Source organism: Polyodon spathula, chromosome 1 (genome assembly GCF_017654505.1).
Source record: "Polyodon spathula isolate WHYD16114869_AA chromosome 1, ASM1765450v1, whole genome shotgun sequence".
In the NCBI taxonomy this organism is placed as follows: domain Eukaryota; kingdom Metazoa; phylum Chordata; class Actinopteri; order Acipenseriformes; family Polyodontidae; genus Polyodon; species Polyodon spathula.
In genome coordinates this window covers 73,881,691-73,900,274 of record NC_054534.1, presented here as the reverse complement: position 1 = coordinate 73,900,274, position 18,584 = coordinate 73,881,691, and the positions used below count along the sequence as shown (strand labels likewise).

The following is an 18,584-nucleotide window of genomic DNA, read 5'->3' as shown; positions in this document are numbered from 1 at the left end:
AGGGCATATATAGACTGTACACACATCTTGTCATGACTTTTCCTTTCATCCAATGAGATGAGAGAAACTGCGAATAGATAAGTACCAATTTGCTTATATCTGCTTATTTGCTTATGTAATTACACTATTATACGATTTATAATAATTATGTAATAATTATATAATTATGCTAATTTTGGGTTACTAGTATTGTATACTGTATTTGTTACAGTAAATACTACTATAGTATTACAGTTGAGCAGTTGTTTAAATTTTACACCACTGCTGTTACACTGTGCCAGGTTTTCATTATTGCGATCTATGCGATTGGTCGCTCCATGGAGGACAAGCACAGCAGATGCGCTGCCTGTTTGGGTCCAGAGCATGCATAGGAGGCACTCATCAACCGCAAATCTTGTGAGTTCTGTGTGTCTTTTTCCAAGTGCACACTGGAAAAGCGAGTGTTTTTCAGCTCTGTAGAGCAATTGTCCATTCCGCTTGGACAGGGCTCCCCTCCATCCTCATCTGACGGCTCTGTGCCAAGGGAGAGCAGGAGAGCTGCATGCAGGGGACCTCCTTCACAGTCCCCTTCTTCCTCTAGCTCTCCTTAACCTCCTCCGGTTTCCCCTCCTAAGAAGATGAAGAGAAAGAGCCACCGGTCTTAAGAGATCGGAGAGCTCTGAGCAGCTGGATAAGCTCTAGGCAGCGATCTCCCAGCAGGGCACTGTAGTGAATTAGGTATAAAATTTATTTAAATATAAATTAGCCTCTAGTTGCCCTGTTTTAAGAACATCAAATGTAAGAAATGAGATATACCATATTTAAGTTCTGGACCATGTAAAACTCGGATTGCATAGGACAGTAACCGACATTCACACAACGTGAAAAGTATAAAACAATAGTTTATTTAAGAATAAACAGGGGTGCAGAACGAATCTAATATTACAGAAAGGAAAGGCTATTGTTTAGATATATGCATGAATAGTATACAGTTCATTGATTGCATAGTCAAACGATTACAACGACCATAACATCATTAGCATACATGGTTAATATACTAATATTAAATATGGCTTATCACACAAAGTGTCTACTTTGCATTAGTGTTTTCAATACCCATTTCTCTTTGTGTTCTCTTTGATCATGTCAGTATGCACGAGAATTTATTCAACTTCCCATTCAGAACGGAATCCAACATTCCAGTACCTAATTTAGCAAATCAGTTTTATTGTGTTAATTTAGTGTAGACGTGGTGTAGCAAACTAATAATATGTTATCAACCTCAGTTGATTATATATTCAAATAACTCAGAAACAGGGCAATGATCAAATTCTCTGCATTTACGAGGCAACTCCTTGAGTTGCACATTTCAAACAAACATAATACATTTCTTACACACTCTAAAATAGGAATTTATATTCTATTTCTAGAACAGTTTATTCATTACCTTGATATAATTTACTACAGTTACTTTCTCAAGTCTTACAGTATTTAATATTATATATTAAAATCACCAAATGTCATAGTTGCAGGTTTCTTCCTTTCATAGTTTACTGTTTTAATAGATTATTAGGCTTACTAATATCTTGTTCAACAGGAGAATATTACCTCAACTAGTTAATAGGAACATACTTGAAAGTTGCATTTTAGGAGTATTTATCAAGCTTAATTTGGTAAGCTATAAGATAATGTAACTAAAGATTTATCTGTTTGCTTTTTCTTTCACTCCATTCTAAATGTGTTGCACGAAAGCAAAGGTTTATTGCATGTGTTCTTTCAAGTGTGTTACATGTGAAAAAGGTAGACATTGAATTAAATCAAATTTACACAAGCATTTGGAATAACTAATAGCCATTAGTGTCATGTACTATAAGTCCCTTTGAACATTACTGATTCGAAAAAAACAGTCAAACCAGTTATGTGACTAATTGATTAATCTCAGACAATAGTATCCGTACATATAGGTGTAGTGAGTGATTTTTTTTTGTACACTCTTTTCTGGTTGCGAAAGTAAAGGTTTCAAGTAAGTGCTGTTCCACGGTGGTACACATTTGATATTAATCTTTTGCATTTCCCCATTTACTATGTGTAAATTATATAGAGCAAAGCCATTCTTACCATATCCAGTAAATCATATCCAGTAATTTAACTGATTTATGAAATATAATATCCAAAAATCATATATAGGGTTGTACGGGGGAGGTCAGCATTGTGTTGACTCTTTACACACAATTTATACAAAAAGATTTCCTCATAATTAGTCAGAATAACTAACTGTATTGCAAAATATTGTTTCTAACCTTGTAGGTCACACTCATGACATCAGCTCGTCAGCACACTAGTCAGTATCACTGTGTTCCCACAGGAGATTTAGGTTATGTGACATCTTTAACAAGCGAAATACTTTACTCCTTAAAATGTCTAGAATTCAGTCTAGCTTCATTGTAAACCACTGGGCTAAGAAAGTTTACAAACTTTCCTGAACCATTTACTTGTTCATTAAGATAACTCAGTCTCTAAGACAATATCCATGTGACACGTCATAACGCCTCTGGCAATGAAAGCCTTCATGCTTTCAGGAACAAATTGCTTGTTCACCAAGAGAACTAAATCTCCACAGAGAAGTAAGAAATCATTGTATTGATCGATTCATACCTTCATGTTGCATTACATTGTTTTGCACACGTCAGTCTCATAACCATCTATCGAGAATATCAGTTGTACAATGATAGGTTACTTATCATTAAAGCATCCTTCACAAACACCTCACCTCAAAAACCACACCTCACTAAACTTCAGTATATTATGTTCAATAATTTTCAAAAAATTAAGTGGTTAATTTCTACTTGTTTTATTCCTTCTAGGAATTTAATCGTGTTTAATTAATTAACTATTCAATCCCTTTTGAAATATAAGTCAATTACTCAGGGTCAAATTGCATGATCACTTTTTAATATTGGACTTTGTATTAGTTGTATTCCTACAAACTATATTAGTCCAGCCTTACCAGTATAGCATGGGATCTCAAACTAATTGTCAAATGAGCAGTGATTGATTTACTTCACTCTTGGGTTAGTAAACACTGCCTGTACTCTGGTTATTAAGTATCATTCCAGATTCTGGGCATACATTAAACTAAATAAAAGAGCTATGATCTGATTACTCAGTTTTGAGGCAACCAACAAAAATAAAAAAAAAAAACACTTCAGAAGTGAAACTTTTAAGTCCCACGGGAGATTTCACTGGCAAGCTAGTCCCAGCAGTACCCCCCTCCCTCCCCCCTTTCTCAGTTTGAGAGCAGAGTGAGGAGTGTCCCTGACTGGTCATGCGTCAGGGGGCCGTGTCGCTGCCTAGCGATTGCAACCCGATTCACATCTACCTCTGGCAGGAGAGAGAGTACACCTGTTTCAAAGCCTGACTGACTAGCTGCCGACTCTTGGGGGGCTCTGTTCATGCTTATCCCATGTCTCAATTTTACCTGGGGTCTTTTGTCTCGATTTAGTGTGGCGATTACTCCCGTTGGGTAGATATGATCACACTAAACTCGAGGGAGGGTCCCGTCTTCCTCCGTGAGTTGCTAACATAGGGTCCCCCGTGTTGGCTGTTAGTGAGCCACAGCTTTGCTGATGTTTCACACAGTCTGTGCCATTTTTTTCAAATTTGCTGGCAGTTCATGCGGCCATAATCTACAAATAGCAAAATGTTTCTCCTGTCTGCGGGAAACAAGTTAGCAACAATCAGTCTATTAAAGAAAATGTCCTTTTCCTTTCTTGTCCAGAAAAATCTGTGTTTTTCAACCTTTAGTAATAATTCCTGGGACACTCATTCTCTTTTTGCCTGATTTGCAATGCAGCCCTCTCAACAGTGGCTCTATCCAAGCCAACTGAGATTTCTGAGACTCTGTCCAAGCCAAATTTCTAGCTTCTGTCTAAAAATCCAGCCACATAGTGTAGGGTCACTTGTGATTCTAAAGAGATACAATTTTTCAAGCTCTGTAGCTTTTGGCATAAACTGCAGGGCCAAATTAAAATCTTTAATGCATATTGCTACGTTACAATGGAGATTTGAGGGAACAAACGTGTCATGTTTCTCACCAATTCTCTCACTTGTTGACAATCTAAGCTCAGATCTCCTTCTCTAGGAGAGGTAGTGTGAACAGCAAGGGGAAGAATGCATGGGCTGAACTCAATTTCACCGTGATATGTCGTGCATCTGCCAGGAGAGTTCTCGCTGTGATGCGAAAATGTCTCCCGGGCTGAGAACGAGAGATCACCATTTACTGAGAACGAAGAGATTTGATTGAAAGATGCTGCAAGGCAGGGAGACTGAAAATCATCCCCCCTTTCCTGAATGTCTTTTGACCGCAGTGGTTCAGTCTGTTTAACGCAGCTGTTTCTCATTGCTTGCACTCTGTTTAGCGAAGCAAGCTGATCTGAAAAGACTGCTATTCTTCGATCACAGTGCACAATGCCTTTTGCAGACTGTCTCTCTGATTTACCAATGTGTCAAACTTATTTTCCAAAACATTTTTTTCACAGACCACTTATAAATATTCAATTTTAACTCGTCTCTCTCCTGAATTACCACATTGCTGATTCGGGCAGAATTAACTCCTGCTCCTTTTTCCAATTGTTATTTCAACCAAATCAGTTTGTTTACATTCAGTATTTTTAGCTTTCTTTAACTCCTTCAGAGTAAACGCTAACTGCTTCAACCATTTCCATCTCCTATCCATACTCAGGATCTCCTTTTTACCTATTAGAGATGCTGTTTGTTTAATATCACATCCAGTACACTTTCAATGCAAACAGGGACTAAATGTTCAAATTCACAAAACAGCGGTGCCATTGCTATTCAAAGCAGTACCAGCAAAATAATTATATCTAATTACTTTCAACCAAATTCTGCCTGTAGCTGATTTAATGTGCATAGCACTAAACTCGCTTTCACATTACAGCTCACACACAATGGCAGCAGCTCCGCAGAGGAAAGCAGGCCATGCCCAGTTACTGTGTCGACTGAGTCTGTGAGCGGAGTTTTATAATAGTGCCATTTCATTTAGTATTTCTGAATGTGTGTTTAAGAAATTATTTCTGAATTATTGTCAGTGGAATCCAGCTCATTTCAGTCTATGATCTCCCAGCAGAGCCTCCAAAATGTAGTGAATTAGATATGCAATTTATTTAAATATAAATTAGTCTCTAGTCACCCTGTTTTAAGAACATCAAAAATGTAAGAAATGAGACATACCATATTTAAGTTCTGGACCATGTAAAACTCAGATTCCATTGGAGAGTAACAGACATTCACACAACATGTCAGAAATATAAAACAATACACAGGGGTGCACAACTAATCTAATATTACAGAAAGGAAATTCTATTGGTTAGATATATTCATGAATAGTATACAGTTTATTGATTGCATAGTCAAACGATTACAACGACCATAACATCATTAGCATACATGGTTAATATACTAATATTAGATATGGCTTATCACACAAAGTGTCTACTTTGCATTAGTATTTTCAATACCTGTTTCTCTTTGTATTCGATCATGTCCAAATGCACGAGAATTCATTCAGCTTCCCATTCAGAACGGAATCCAACATTCCAGTACCTAATTTAGCAAATCAGTTTTATAGTGTTAATTTAGTTTAGACGTAATATAGCAAGCTAATATTTTATCAACCTCAGTTGATTATATATTCAAATTAACTCAAACGGGGCAATGATCAAATTCTGTGCATTTACAAGGTAACTCCTTTGAGTTGCACTTTTCAGCAAACAAAATACATTTCTTACACACTCTAAAACAGGAAGTTATATTCTATTCCTAGAACAGTTTATCCACTAACTTTATAGCATATATAGCATATAGCATATACTACAGTTACTTTATACTTTATAGTATATAGGTCAGTTACTTTCTCGAGTCATAAAGTTTTAAATATTAGATATGTTGAATACTTATTGATTTCCATACAAAGAAGTCAATCTTTGAGATGAATACTGCAGTTCTATGGATCTGAAATTCCAATGAAAGAAGATGGTACTTTGCTGTACACATTGTACACATTGTATTGAGTAGGCTCACAGTAAACAAATAGTTATTTTCAAATGGAGATCAGCTTGTAGATCTCCAAGTCTTGCAACATTATCTTTGTTGCAAGACTTTGAACAACACTACTGTGGTGGCTTATATAAACCACCAAGGTGACCTCAGGTCTCCCAATCTCCATCGAGTAACTTGCAAGCTGTTGCTCTGGGCGCACGATCACCTGCCCATAATAATACCGTTCTTAAGAACCGCACATTGAAAATCGTGCACATTTATTTGAAAGAGTATTGTATGTACAACCACATATTCTACATCATTCATATATACAGTAGTAGTATGTGCAGAAAAATAGCCTGCATACATAGTGGGTTGCCACCTTTGTATTGCAAAGAAACTGCCTCACCCTTCACAATGAATTACAGGACTGCATGTATTGTAACGGCAGGCAGGGACTTTCCCTGGATCCCTGGGCTGAGGGAATACCCCCCACAGCTGGAGGGCAGAGACTTTCCCGGATCGTTGTGCTGGGGAGTTTCCCCACAGCTGCCAGGCAGGGACTTTCCCGGATCCCTGGGCTGGGGAGTTTCCCCACAGCTCCCAGGCAGGGACTTTTCCAGTTGGTGAAGTGTCCGCTCTGGATTGGCTGAAGCGGGCACTGGCACCCTCTGGCTCCTCAATAAAAGGGGCTGGGAGCTGGACATCTGGGTTAGCCTGGAGAAAAGGGACTGAGACCTGGAAATTGTTTAAACTTGTTATTTTGGTCAGTATTTTGTGTGCGAAATAAAGCCAAGTGTTGTACTTCGAGAAGCACTTGACATCACTACAGTATGTTAGTAAACAATATTTATTTATTATGCCAATTATATGTACTATAAGAGGGTAGTGATATATAGATGTAGAAGATAAATAGATACTACTAGATAAAATTTGACATTTTTCTTACCTTAGTTGTGTTTTCAGCAACATTCAGAATTTTTTTTTGGCTTTCAACAGCACAGAGAACTTGAACGTGAACCAATATTTCAGAACGCTATATTATATATAATATTCTTTGAGTCTATTTTTTTAAATTTGCACTTGCTGTTGATGTTGCTACTTCCAACTATTTATTATGTAATGGGGACGTCATAGAATTCCACAGGAATAGCGGAGGTTGCATCTAATGCAAAGTTTTTTTGACCAGTCCAACAAATTTAACTTTAAAATCCAGTACTTCTCTCCCATGTCTCCTCACTCTCACGTGATTTTCAGACTCATAAACGTGGTGCGCTTTCGTGTTGGTGGACAGACAGCTGCTGTATTTTCAGCAGTTTTAATCTGTTATCACTTAAAGCAGCAAGTGGCAATACTGCAGCAGTGATCCTAATGCTGATATTGAAGTAGGCTACATTTTTTTTTATTATAACTTGTTCTTTGTTGAAATTAATGTTCAGCTTTCATATTTTATTGTGAAGTCATTTAATCAAACAAAGTAGTGTAAGAAGACATTTTTCAAATCAAGTACATTTATTTGAGAATAAAATACAACAGAGTCGCAGTCCTTGTTGTGCTGCCAGTGTCATTAAAGTATAAAAATATGAACTTGGCAGATGACTCTCTCTCTCTTTAAAGCGGACGCAAGAACTCTGTTGAAAATTTTAAGAAAATGCATTTGAGAGCAAAAATTTGTATGAAGAGGTTCCATCGCTGTGTCCCGCAAGCCCAGAGGCAAACCCCGGCCAAATGAGGTGGTGAGCCTCATTTGGCAACGATTCGGGAGAGCACAGGTAGAACTTTTCCTCCCAGGAATCAACCCATTGTCCTCTAAGGTTCTCCATAACAGGAGCCAGGGACCTGCTGGTAATATATGCCTTGGCACACCAGTGGCTGAGGCAGCTACTGTATGCCTTTCCACCGCTCACCATGCTCCCAGTGTGCCTGGAAAAGATCAGGCAGGATTGGGCCAGGGTGCTATTAGTATCCCATTGTTGGCCCAGGAGACTGTTGTTTTCCACCTTGATGCAGCTCCTGATAGGCCAGTCGTGGAGCCTGCTCAGTCAGATGCGGGAGACATTGTGGCATCCCAACCCATTGAACCTAGCCCCTGAACGGCAACATTTGAGCTAATAGTAATTGACACCTTGCAGAATGCCAGAGCAGCATCCACACGTTCCCAGTAGGGATACAAGTGAGGCGTTTTTTAGACATGGTGTCTGTCAAAGGGTTTTGACCCAACGACCTGTCCCTTGAAAGTTACACTGCAATTTTTACAGGGACCTATTTGATGAGGGGAAATCCCCCACTACATTTAATGGTCTATTTTAGAGCAATTTCGGCTTGCCACATAAAAATCGATTCATTCTCCCCAAGAGCTCATTTCCAGGAGCTCAGCGGCATCGGCCACCTATAAAGAACGTTGTCCCTCATTGGAGGCTTAACGTGGTGCTTGAAGTATTTATGAAGCCCCCCTGAGACCTTGCATTCAGCTGAGCTGAAATATTTATCATTGAAAATGATTTTCTTGTTTGCAATCACATCCACTAAGCAGGTGGGTGAGATACAAGCATTTTCGATGTGAAAGACTGCTTAAATTTTTGGGAAGCCAAGACAAAGGTTACACTTCGTACCAATCCTGTTTTTTTTTTTTTTTTTTTTTTTTTTTGCCAAAAACACATCAACCAGACTGTGGAATTTGGCTTTCCATCCGCCTCCTTTCCATTCTGACAGGGAGTGTCAGCTCTATATGCTTTTCCCGCTGCAGGCATTTGCTATTAGCGTATTATGTGGACAGAACAGAGTTGGAGGCAGTCTGAGCAATTTTTTGTTTGTTATGTGGCTAAGTCCCATGACAAAGCCTTGTCTAAGTAGAGGCTATCCAAATGGATCACAAACACAGTCAAGACAGTGGTCAGGGGCATGGTATCTTAAAGAGCTTTGTTCCAGGGTGCATCTGTCAGAGACATTTGCAATGCAGCGGTGGGGCTACTCCCCATACTTTTACACGGTTTTATCGACTTAATGTCATAGATCCGCAAAATTCTCGCTTCAAAGAGTGTTAAGGGCAGCTTCAGAGTCGGCCCTTACAACATAACGATAGCGGTGAGTTCTCCCTCAATGTTTTAGCCGTAGCTACTTGTAAGGCAGCTTTGTTTCACCGTATGGCATTCCAGTTGGTCTGCAATATTGCTTTGCGACAGCTTTGGTATTTCTACCCAGTAGGTAATGATTACATTTCGTACTTGATAGAGAACGTTAGGTTATTGTCATAATCCTGGTTCCCTGAAATAGAAATGTAACCATTAACCTTCAAGGTCGCTGTGTCCATGATAGCAACAGTCTTGAAGGAAACATGATTATGAGGTCTATGTGTGTCACAGGCTCTGATGAGCAGTCTGTTATGTCTGTTCAGGTTTCAGGGTCTTTAGGGATAAATGCCTATTAGGTAATGGTTATCTTTCTATTTCAGGGAACCAGTTATGATAATAACTTAATGTTAGCTCTGTTGTGCACCGCTACATTATGTATGTAGAAAAAAATACTCAGTTTTCTACAGCTCCTGAGAAGATAGGAAAGGTCATGCAAATGCATTAGGAGTCAGTTGTGTATGGGCAAAGTCAAATGTTGTCAGCTACTGTGAAGTTGAAACCTGCAGATGCTTGTAAGTAGTTATTTCACTTCGACTTACTGCCTATAGGAGCAGTTGGCTGTATCTAACCCTTTGACATTCACTGTTGAGATAAAGGGAAATATTTGCTCTGTATTAAGAGATGATGGAGCTGTATAGCCTAGCATCGACCCATATAACACTTTTCTTGACTCTGTGCTGCTGAAAAGCAAACAGCATTGAGAGTAATAACAGCCCTTGGTTAGCCAAGTAGAAATTTGTCAGATATTTAAAGAAGCCCTGACCGCAGTCCCTCTGCTAGTTATGTGGACTGGAGTACAGCACACAGTAGTTATCTCACAATTCCTCATTATACAGATATCAGTGTCATCATAAAATGATGTAATGTCCATCATATTACTGGATCTGTACGAATAAGTGCATTTGATAGACTAAAAAAAACTACAAAGAAGTAGCCTCACTGTTGGGACCCATTGTATATAATGTGTCACAAAGGAAAAACATGGTGGAGATATATTCCCAGGACAACATCAAACCGTTAAACTGTCTTTCTCACTGATACCTTTTTACATTTTGAGATCCGGTGTATTTCAGCCCCAGATATTCTACTGTATAAGATACCTAGAATAAAACTAAACAGATAAGGTACATGACTTGAGTTGGACTGAGATTCTGAGTCCCTGGAGAGCAAAACAGTCAGTTTAATTAAGCTTAAAACTATTATACATATAAAACAATTATACTGAAATAGTGGGTGCACATGGTGTGTTTAAGCAATACTATAAATTCAAAGACTGAAAAACAGTACAGACTGTTTCATGGGGGCTGTAATTTCCTCCACAATTCATGAACTACTACAGGATACTAGTCTGCATAATTTTCACAACACCTAAAGCCTATCCAAGTGCAAGTTTTTCTTTTTGTGGCTGGGAAGTCCATTACCATACCAACTAAGGCATGTAAATTAGTTTCTATTTCAAATACCTCATAAATAAACTTGCTTACCTTAAATGCTACAGAATACACCCAATTAAATAGTTGATAAAGCACAGTAACTTCGCTAAATGGCAAAATTAATTTCCAAGTTGGGAATTGCTGGCACTTCATTAGACTAAAGAATGATAGTTGCCTTCTCTGATTTTACACTGTTACTTAGGGGGACAAGAAATAGCAAGGTTGTTCCTCCTTGTAATTTTATATTAAGAAGCATTTACATAAAACATATATGCTGGTGCTGGTAAGAAGTACAGTATTCTCCACAGAAAAGTAATTTTTAAGACAGATAATTTGTATGTGACTATAATGTTTGTGTAATGTGTGTCTTTGTGTATATTTGTTAACACTAATTAAGCTATTGAAGTTAAACCGTTCTGTTATATTAGGAACATGATTCCTTCTGGCAGCCACAAAATAAATGTCCTGTTTGTTTTCATGTGTTTCAGAGGACCAGCTCCCTTCTGGTTTTCCCACCATAGATATGGGCCCACAATTGAAAGTGGTAGAGCGCACGCGCACCGCCACCATGTTATGTGCTGCCAGCGGAAACCCTGATCCAGAAATTACCTGGTTCAAAGACTTCTTACCCGTTGACACGACTAACAATAATGGCCGCATCAAACAATTACGATCAGGTAGGGTCTTGTTGTTTTTATGCATTAACGCCAAAGAGCTCCTGTTTCCTTCCTTTTTTGTTTGAGTTGTAGGTAATGAAATTGCTTCTACTCCTCTCCTCTTCTGTGTATTATTTGGTGTGTGTCGTCTTTGTCTCTAATGTTGTCATGACCTGTTCCAGTGTCTGTGTGTTTGCAGCATCTGTTTACTCCACATTGCTCACTGCTGTGACTGTATTTTTTGATAATTTTTTTCTTTACTGCTTTTTCGCAGTATTTGACGGATCCATTTTCTCCCTTTCATTTCTTTCTTTTCCTTTTGTTATTTTTCAGAATGGTTAATTTTCAACATTGGGCTATATTCAGAACTGGCAAAGGAGTACCAACGGTTTTAAAAAAAAAAAAAAAAAAAAACAACAAAAAAAACAAAAACCTAAAACATAAAGCAGAATCAACCATAAAAGATACATATATATTGTGCTCTCTTCAGTATTTGCAACTAAATCAATATTAGACAGTTTGGCTCTAAATCTTTCCCTTGGACTAATACACAGCACTCTACTTTTTTCATAACCTAACATAGAAAAGTCAACTTGACTAACTGATAAAACATGATGCTTTTTCCAATGGAACATTTTTTCATACCTAATTAGCCACCGTAGTGTGTGTGAAACCACGCAATAGCTTTCCCAATTCCTAATTCTGTAGGGATCTACAACCCCTGCTTCTGGTGTAGGCTCCAGCTTTTGCTTCTCTCTTTGACCAATGGCGTTTTCCTAATATTCCCTTTCCCACCCCCTAATTTTCTCTTTTTTGCTATGATACGATATACCAAAACTTTGATCTTTGTACAAACATTTATAAAACTTATATAAAGTAGTGCCCAGCCTAGCTTCTTTGCCTGTAAGAAGCTGTTTACATTGGCTTTAGTAGTTATATAATTTTTAGAATCTGAGATGTTTGATCATCTGTCTTACCAGAATTCTCAGCTTTTGACCTGTCCTGTGATGTTAAGTCGTCTTGTTAACTTGCCTTTTACTTGTTGTCAGCAGAACTGTGTAAATTAACCTTCTGTTAAAGACTTAATTTGTATTCACTTGTGAAGTAGAAATATATAGTACATAAAGCTTTAATTCTGAAAACATTGTACCAAATTCTAAGGAATATAATAATATTTTTATGCTGTCTTTCTTCTCTCCGTATTTAAATCTCCAGAATCCTTTGGTAAGTGCTTAGTTCTGAAGCGCACTTCACCCCCACTAATTTTCATATTCAAACTATTATTAAAATGCATGGCATGCATTTTACTAACAGTTAGTGTAGTCACCAGATATCCGTAGTGACACACACTTCCACACAATTGTTGTCGTATCAACCATAGAAACACCTGTCTAAAAGCACAAATATCACTTAGATGTAGTAGATGCCATAATCCCACCTAAACTAAAGTACCTATTTCCCTACCTGCCTCCAGTGTAACATATATATATATATATATATATATATATATATATATATATATATATATATATATATATATATATATATATATATAACCAGAGTATCATAGGATGCTTTAAAAAATTTTTATATGTATAACACCAATTCCACAATTCCAAAATGTCAACACAGTTGTATCTAGAGTCACCCCCGGGTGGTAGGAATTACTACTGAAGAGTTATGACGTACGAAGAACGTCTGCCAGTTGTTGAACATCGTGAATCGTAACCAGGTCCATGTGGTACACTACTGTGCAACTTGCTTTACAACCTAATACTGCTGTCCTGTTTTACCAGTAGAGAAAAAAAAATACTCTTTCCTTTTAGTACCTTTATTTACTTACTCTGTTAAATCTAATTTGATTCTTCTTCCAAAGCCCTAGCCTCCTTCTTCTCGTACTAATGCTTCTTCTTTCTAATCTTATTTGCATTCATATTATCCACCCAGGTGGTACACCAATAAGAGGTAAGAGTGCTGAACTAACGTTCACAGAATGATCTAATTCATTCTTGCTGTCCTCTCATCCTTCTCATATTTGTCCTGTTACTGAAACAGAAATCCATCACTACCCCATTTTGTTTTCCTATTATTTGTCCTGTTCAGTTATTCCCATTTACTCTCCATGTTATGTCTGTTTTAATTTTCTCTTTTTTTAAGTTGTGATATGCTTAAAGAAAGCATATCCAATTATTTTTTAGCCATAGCCCAGTCACAGCGAGTCATTTGTCCCTCTTTTTGTCCAAAACAACCAAACATTTTTTCCCCTTAGCTGTTCATGCTCAGCACTAAAAGCTAAGATGGTCTGGATAACCCGCAGATACGCAGAAGACAGCACCAAAATTCTTCTACTTTTTTTTTTTTTCCCCCAAAGAAAATCTTTTCTATCTTTGCAAACTTTTTTTTCTTTCTTCTACTCATCTTCTTCTACCTTCTTAAAAAAAAAAAAAAAAAAAAAAAAAAGCCCCAAACAACTACTTTTTTGATAAAGTTTCTACGGTGCTTTTTTCTTCCACCTTTTTTTCTTATTCTTTTTCTTGGGTTGAAAGCTGTTTTCCTTTTTTGACCTTTTTTTATTCTGTAGGGTTTGGAAATGGAAAACCGATAAGTCTCACAGAAGGCTTAATCTTTTTGTAATTTTTGACAAGATGGCTCAAGTTTAAGGATGATTGTGGCTCAAAGTCTTTTTCTTGGGTTTTGTGACACCACACTGCTAATCCCATTGGTGGATTTTCATGGGTGTCTCTTGGGGGGCTGTCAAGCTCCCACAGCAGTGATTGGTTACGTTCTTGTTGGCTAAGGCCAAGATTTTGAATTTTGTCTTCTAATCCAATTTGCATTTTATTTTTCAGCTAAGGGTTATGAAAAGGTTGTAAGTTGCACCGGCATTCAATTCTTGTTCTTGGAAAGATCTGCATGTCATAAAAGTTTTGTAACTTCCAATGATATGTTGGTATTAATTAATTTACTAATCACATTTCTTTTTTTCTCTTTTTCTTAAATATAAGCAGCCTTTTTGTGTTTGCTGCATTTTTTTTAAGTCCCCCCCCACTCCCCCTCCAAAAAAAAAACACAATAGGTATTAGTTTTTTAAAAGATCCCTGCTTTTATTTTTATTTTAACTGCCCCCTACCTTTATGCTGCTTTTGTAAATTGTTAACCTCTTTTGTTTTGATTCAAAAGTCATGCTTCCCTGAGGCAACCTCACCCATCTCCATATTGACCAGTCCAGTGAAATGTTATATATAGCACTTGTAGGTTAACTGGGTCAGTTTTGATAAATACAAAAGACAAGTATTAAGTAAAAATAATCTCCTTGAGTTTCTGCATTTCTTCATCTTCTGTCTGTTCAAGAGCAAAAAAACAATAGTGAAGCGGCAAGTCGAGTGGGAGGACCTTCACATACAAGGCCTATCAGAAAGTGTGCAAAGGGTGTTTATATGGAAAATCTACCTAAACTACAGTCTCTAACTTTTCCTTCTGCCTATACATTTTATTTCTGTATAGGTGCCCTCCAAATTGAGCAGAGCGAAGAGTCTGACCAGGGAAAATATGAATGTGTTGCAACCAACGGTGCTGGTACACGATACTCTGCCCCTGCCAATCTATATGTCAGAGGTAGGAGCAACATAACACCTGGCCTCCCACTCTTCCGCAGGTTCAGGGTATATTGGTAGCAGCAATAAACTGAACAATGTTTTGTATATAGTGATGTTAGCCAAGTAAATGAATTAACACAAAATGAGGATAACAGAAACTGAATAAAAATATGATTAAATATTAAATGGATTAACACATACACTCTTGAGTCCAGTATATCCAGTCACAAGGGGTTTGTAAGTATACAACTTTCTACTTTCAATTTTCTTGCATTAATTTGGACCTGAGCTTTACATTTGTTTTGCTTTCTGTTTCTTTTTTCAACTCTTTTCATAACTTGATTGCTTGGTGTGCTACTAATTGCCTTTAACTCCTGGTTCTGTGGGATGGGATCTCTGGATTCGGGTCCTCTTTGATCAAAGAACGTTGAGGAACTGCTTGAGACATTTAAACACACAACTGGGGCGTTTCTACTTTATCTGCTCCTTCTTTCTGCTTTTCATCAGGACAATGCGAAAATGTCCTTGCTTCTTCTGTCTCTGAAATTTTTTGTTTTGTTTTGTTTTAAAAGCTATTCAGATAAGATGCCATTTATCATATAAAATAAAACCATTAAATATACACCCCCCCCCCCCCCCCTCCGGCCCGCGATAGGAATCATATCTTTAAACGATAATATCTTCCAACATAATATAGGGTTTACGTTTCTTTAATTCCTTTCTAGCATTTAGATACTTTGATGAATATAACCAATAAAGCCAATGAACCTGTTTTTTTTCTATTGTTTTTATTATTATTAATTGCTTTTAACTTTTATTCTGTTCTATTTTTCTTTTAATTTGCAGTTTCATGAATATTAAATAATTACACCTTCTGAAGTGTTTTACTTTCTTGTATAACAAAAATATATACAACTTCAAAGTGATGCTAGGTCATTTTTCCAGCTCTAAGACACAGTAGCATCAAGGAAGATGCAAATTTTTTCAAGTGGGGGCTGGAAGGCTGCAAAGAAAGCTCGTAAAGTTATTTCAAGTAGCAGTTGAAAGCCTTGATATGGCCTTTTTACTCTCTCTGTGTTTCCCTTGTTTTTCTCCTTTCCTCATTTCATTGTGTTCTGCATCAAACCCCCTACATCCCTCAGAGCTGCGAGAAGGTTGGTGTGTTTTTACTGTTTAACCACCTTACAAAATAATATATACTAAAAACACTTACAAGAATACAAATGAAATGAATGTAGCTGCATTGTGTGGTCTTTTTCTTTTCTATTTTCTTTTTCTTTCTGTCCTGCATTTGGTATGTTTCTGTAGTGAATGCTCTGGTTTTGCTTCCAGTTCTTGACTGTGTCCACTAGCTGTGGTTGTGCTTGGTGGGAGAGAATGGCATGGCAAACTATATGCACAAACTGTGGTTGTGCTCTTGTGCGCTCCTTTTGCTGTTCAGTGTTCCTGCTTTGCCACTCATACTAGTGCCTGTTTCTCCACAGGGCCACGTTTTACTTTGCCAAGCTGCTGTATTACAGCATGAAGAATTACCACCTGAATGCAGATTTAATTTTTTTACTTATTGATTATAGTTCCTTATTTAATCCTGCAATATTTAGCAAAAAATATGCTCCTTTCTTGCATTTTATGTGGTCAGTATCAGATTCCCAGATGAATGTTTGCTTTTTCTGCCCTTCCATCTTATCTTAGTCATGCCAGCCATAGGCCCCCTTTTTTTGGCCCTTAAACAGACTTGCACACAAAACGAACACCTATGGAAATGGTTACTAAATAATGTACCGTTTTAGTATCTGCACTTATTCCTTAAGGGCATGTCTTAGTGTTTGAAATTGGCTGGGTCTGGAAACTGGTTTAAGTACTTTGTTACATTTCTTTAGCGTATATGTTAAGCAGGAACACTGATCTAGTACCCTCCCTTTATTTCTTTCAAAGCCCTAAATGGTATTCGCTTAATTGTAACAATAATTGTAATGTTCTGCTTCTTGTATTTAAGCTGCCCTTTAATTCAGACCTAAATGACTACTGCTGTTTGTCTTTATGGGTTGGTCTTGCTGTATTTAGTGAATGTACCCCTGCGTGTTTTTTTTTTTTGTTTTGTTTTTTTTCTTCTCTGCTTGGCATGCCTACTGTTTTGATAATAGTAGCATCTAGCAAGCCCCTCCTCTTCCCCTTTTTCTATTGCCCTCTTTCTTTAAATCTCAGTAGGCTGTTGGATTTCCTTCTGTTTTGTTTCCACCTCTCTAATTTTCTCCTTTTTCCTTTAGTTTTTATTTCAACCCTCTTCCCACATCTCCTAAGCATGGTTGTCCTTCAGAGTCAGCCATTTTCTTGTGTGCATGACAGAGACCCAGTTTAAGTACCGTGCTCTTGGCTTGTTTCTTTTTATGTGCAATATACTGTATATATTTATAGTTTTTGTTTGTTTTTGAGTTCATTTTCAATGTTAGTGTGAGGTCTTGAGGCTGCATCCACTTTTTGATTTAGAGCAAATCAAGTTGCACTTTTCCATGTACTGTAGTTGGATGTGTTTATCAGAGGCTATATGTGATGTGATAATGTGGTCCGGCACATTTATTCACATCAACTGGAAGTATGCAGCATTGAAGTTGATTTCCGTACTCAACTCAAGCATGCTGTTGATCCTCCACTTCCTACTTCTGTGGTGTTTATATATATATATATATATATATATCTTTTTGCATGGTGTTTGTGTATTGTTAGTCCATAATTAGTCCAGTGTTGGACCCTGTTAGGTTTGAGTTAACTTGTGTGTGAATGTGCTTTTATAAATCACCAAACAATGAAGATAAATGCATAATTAAATACATTTATTTATTACAAAAATCAATAAATATATGAAACTTTTTTTAAACCAAAACATAAAAAACCCAATAACTTAATAGTAAAAGTAATCTGATTGTGTATTGTGTTTGTGCAGAGAAAAATCTGATCACTCCTTTTGTACATGTTATTACCTTCTTGTGTTTTGTTTCAGTACGGCGTGTCCCTCCAAGGTTCTCTATCCCTCCAACAAACCACGAGATCATGCCAGGAGGCAGTGTAAATATCACGTGTGTGGCCGTAGGCTCCCCCATGCCCTACGTGAAGTGGATGTTAGGGGCTGAAGACTTGACTCCTGAAGACGATATGCCCATTGGGAGAAATGTACTAGAACTTACAGACGTGAGGCAATCAGCCAACTATACGTGCGTGGCCATGTCAACTCTTGGTGTCATAGAGGCTGTTTCACAAATTATTGTGAAAGGTAAGGGTTTCTGAACTTCTTCTTAATAAAGGTTTCCAAACAACAGACTAGGGTTTATCATTAAAACACCTCTTCTGGAACACTGCTTTATATTTGTGTTCCCATTTGTTTTTTGGAGGGCTCCTCAGAAAGGTACTCTCAGGAGGGGTGGCTGCTAGACAAAACAAAGAAGAATCAGAGTGATAAGATGAGCTGTAATCTCCCATGCTCATCCACCAGGGAAAACAGAAAAAACTTGTCTTCATTCATTGTAGAATAAGGCGTACCAAACCTAAAAAAAAAAATTACAAAATTAGAGAAAATGTTAGCAATACAATGCCAGTACAACATTAGATAAGGTTTTAGTTGGGAATTGGAATGGATCACTTTAAATGTCAAATGAAACCCTGCATCAGCTCATCTTGGCCAACATTATAGATGATCTGATAACAGCTGATTTAATTGCTTTCCTTGAAGAGGATCAG

The 18,584-nt window shown here is 37.5% G+C and overlaps 1 protein-coding gene across 17 annotated transcripts in view; it reads left to right on the top strand.

Annotated features, from left to right (window-relative positions):
• The window catches only part of LOC121322204 (receptor-type tyrosine-protein phosphatase delta-like), a 229,126-nt gene that overhangs the window by 134,958 nt on the left and 75,584 nt on the right, over positions 1-18,584 (top strand). For 8 of the 17 annotated variants that reach the window (XM_041261838.1, XM_041261869.1, XM_041261859.1 and 5 more), the window contains exons 5-7: positions 11,089-11,277; positions 14,761-14,871; positions 17,851-18,120. In XM_041261838.1, the coding sequence (XP_041117772.1) occupies positions 11,089-11,277; positions 14,761-14,871; positions 17,851-18,120 (570 nt within the window). Of the gene's footprint in view, positions 1-11,088; positions 11,278-12,471; positions 12,481-13,203; positions 13,222-14,760; positions 14,872-15,994; positions 16,007-17,850; positions 18,121-18,584 lie in introns of all 17 variants that reach the window. The other 9 variants (XM_041261820.1, XM_041261811.1, XM_041261930.1 and 6 more) reach the window with 3 other exon arrangements.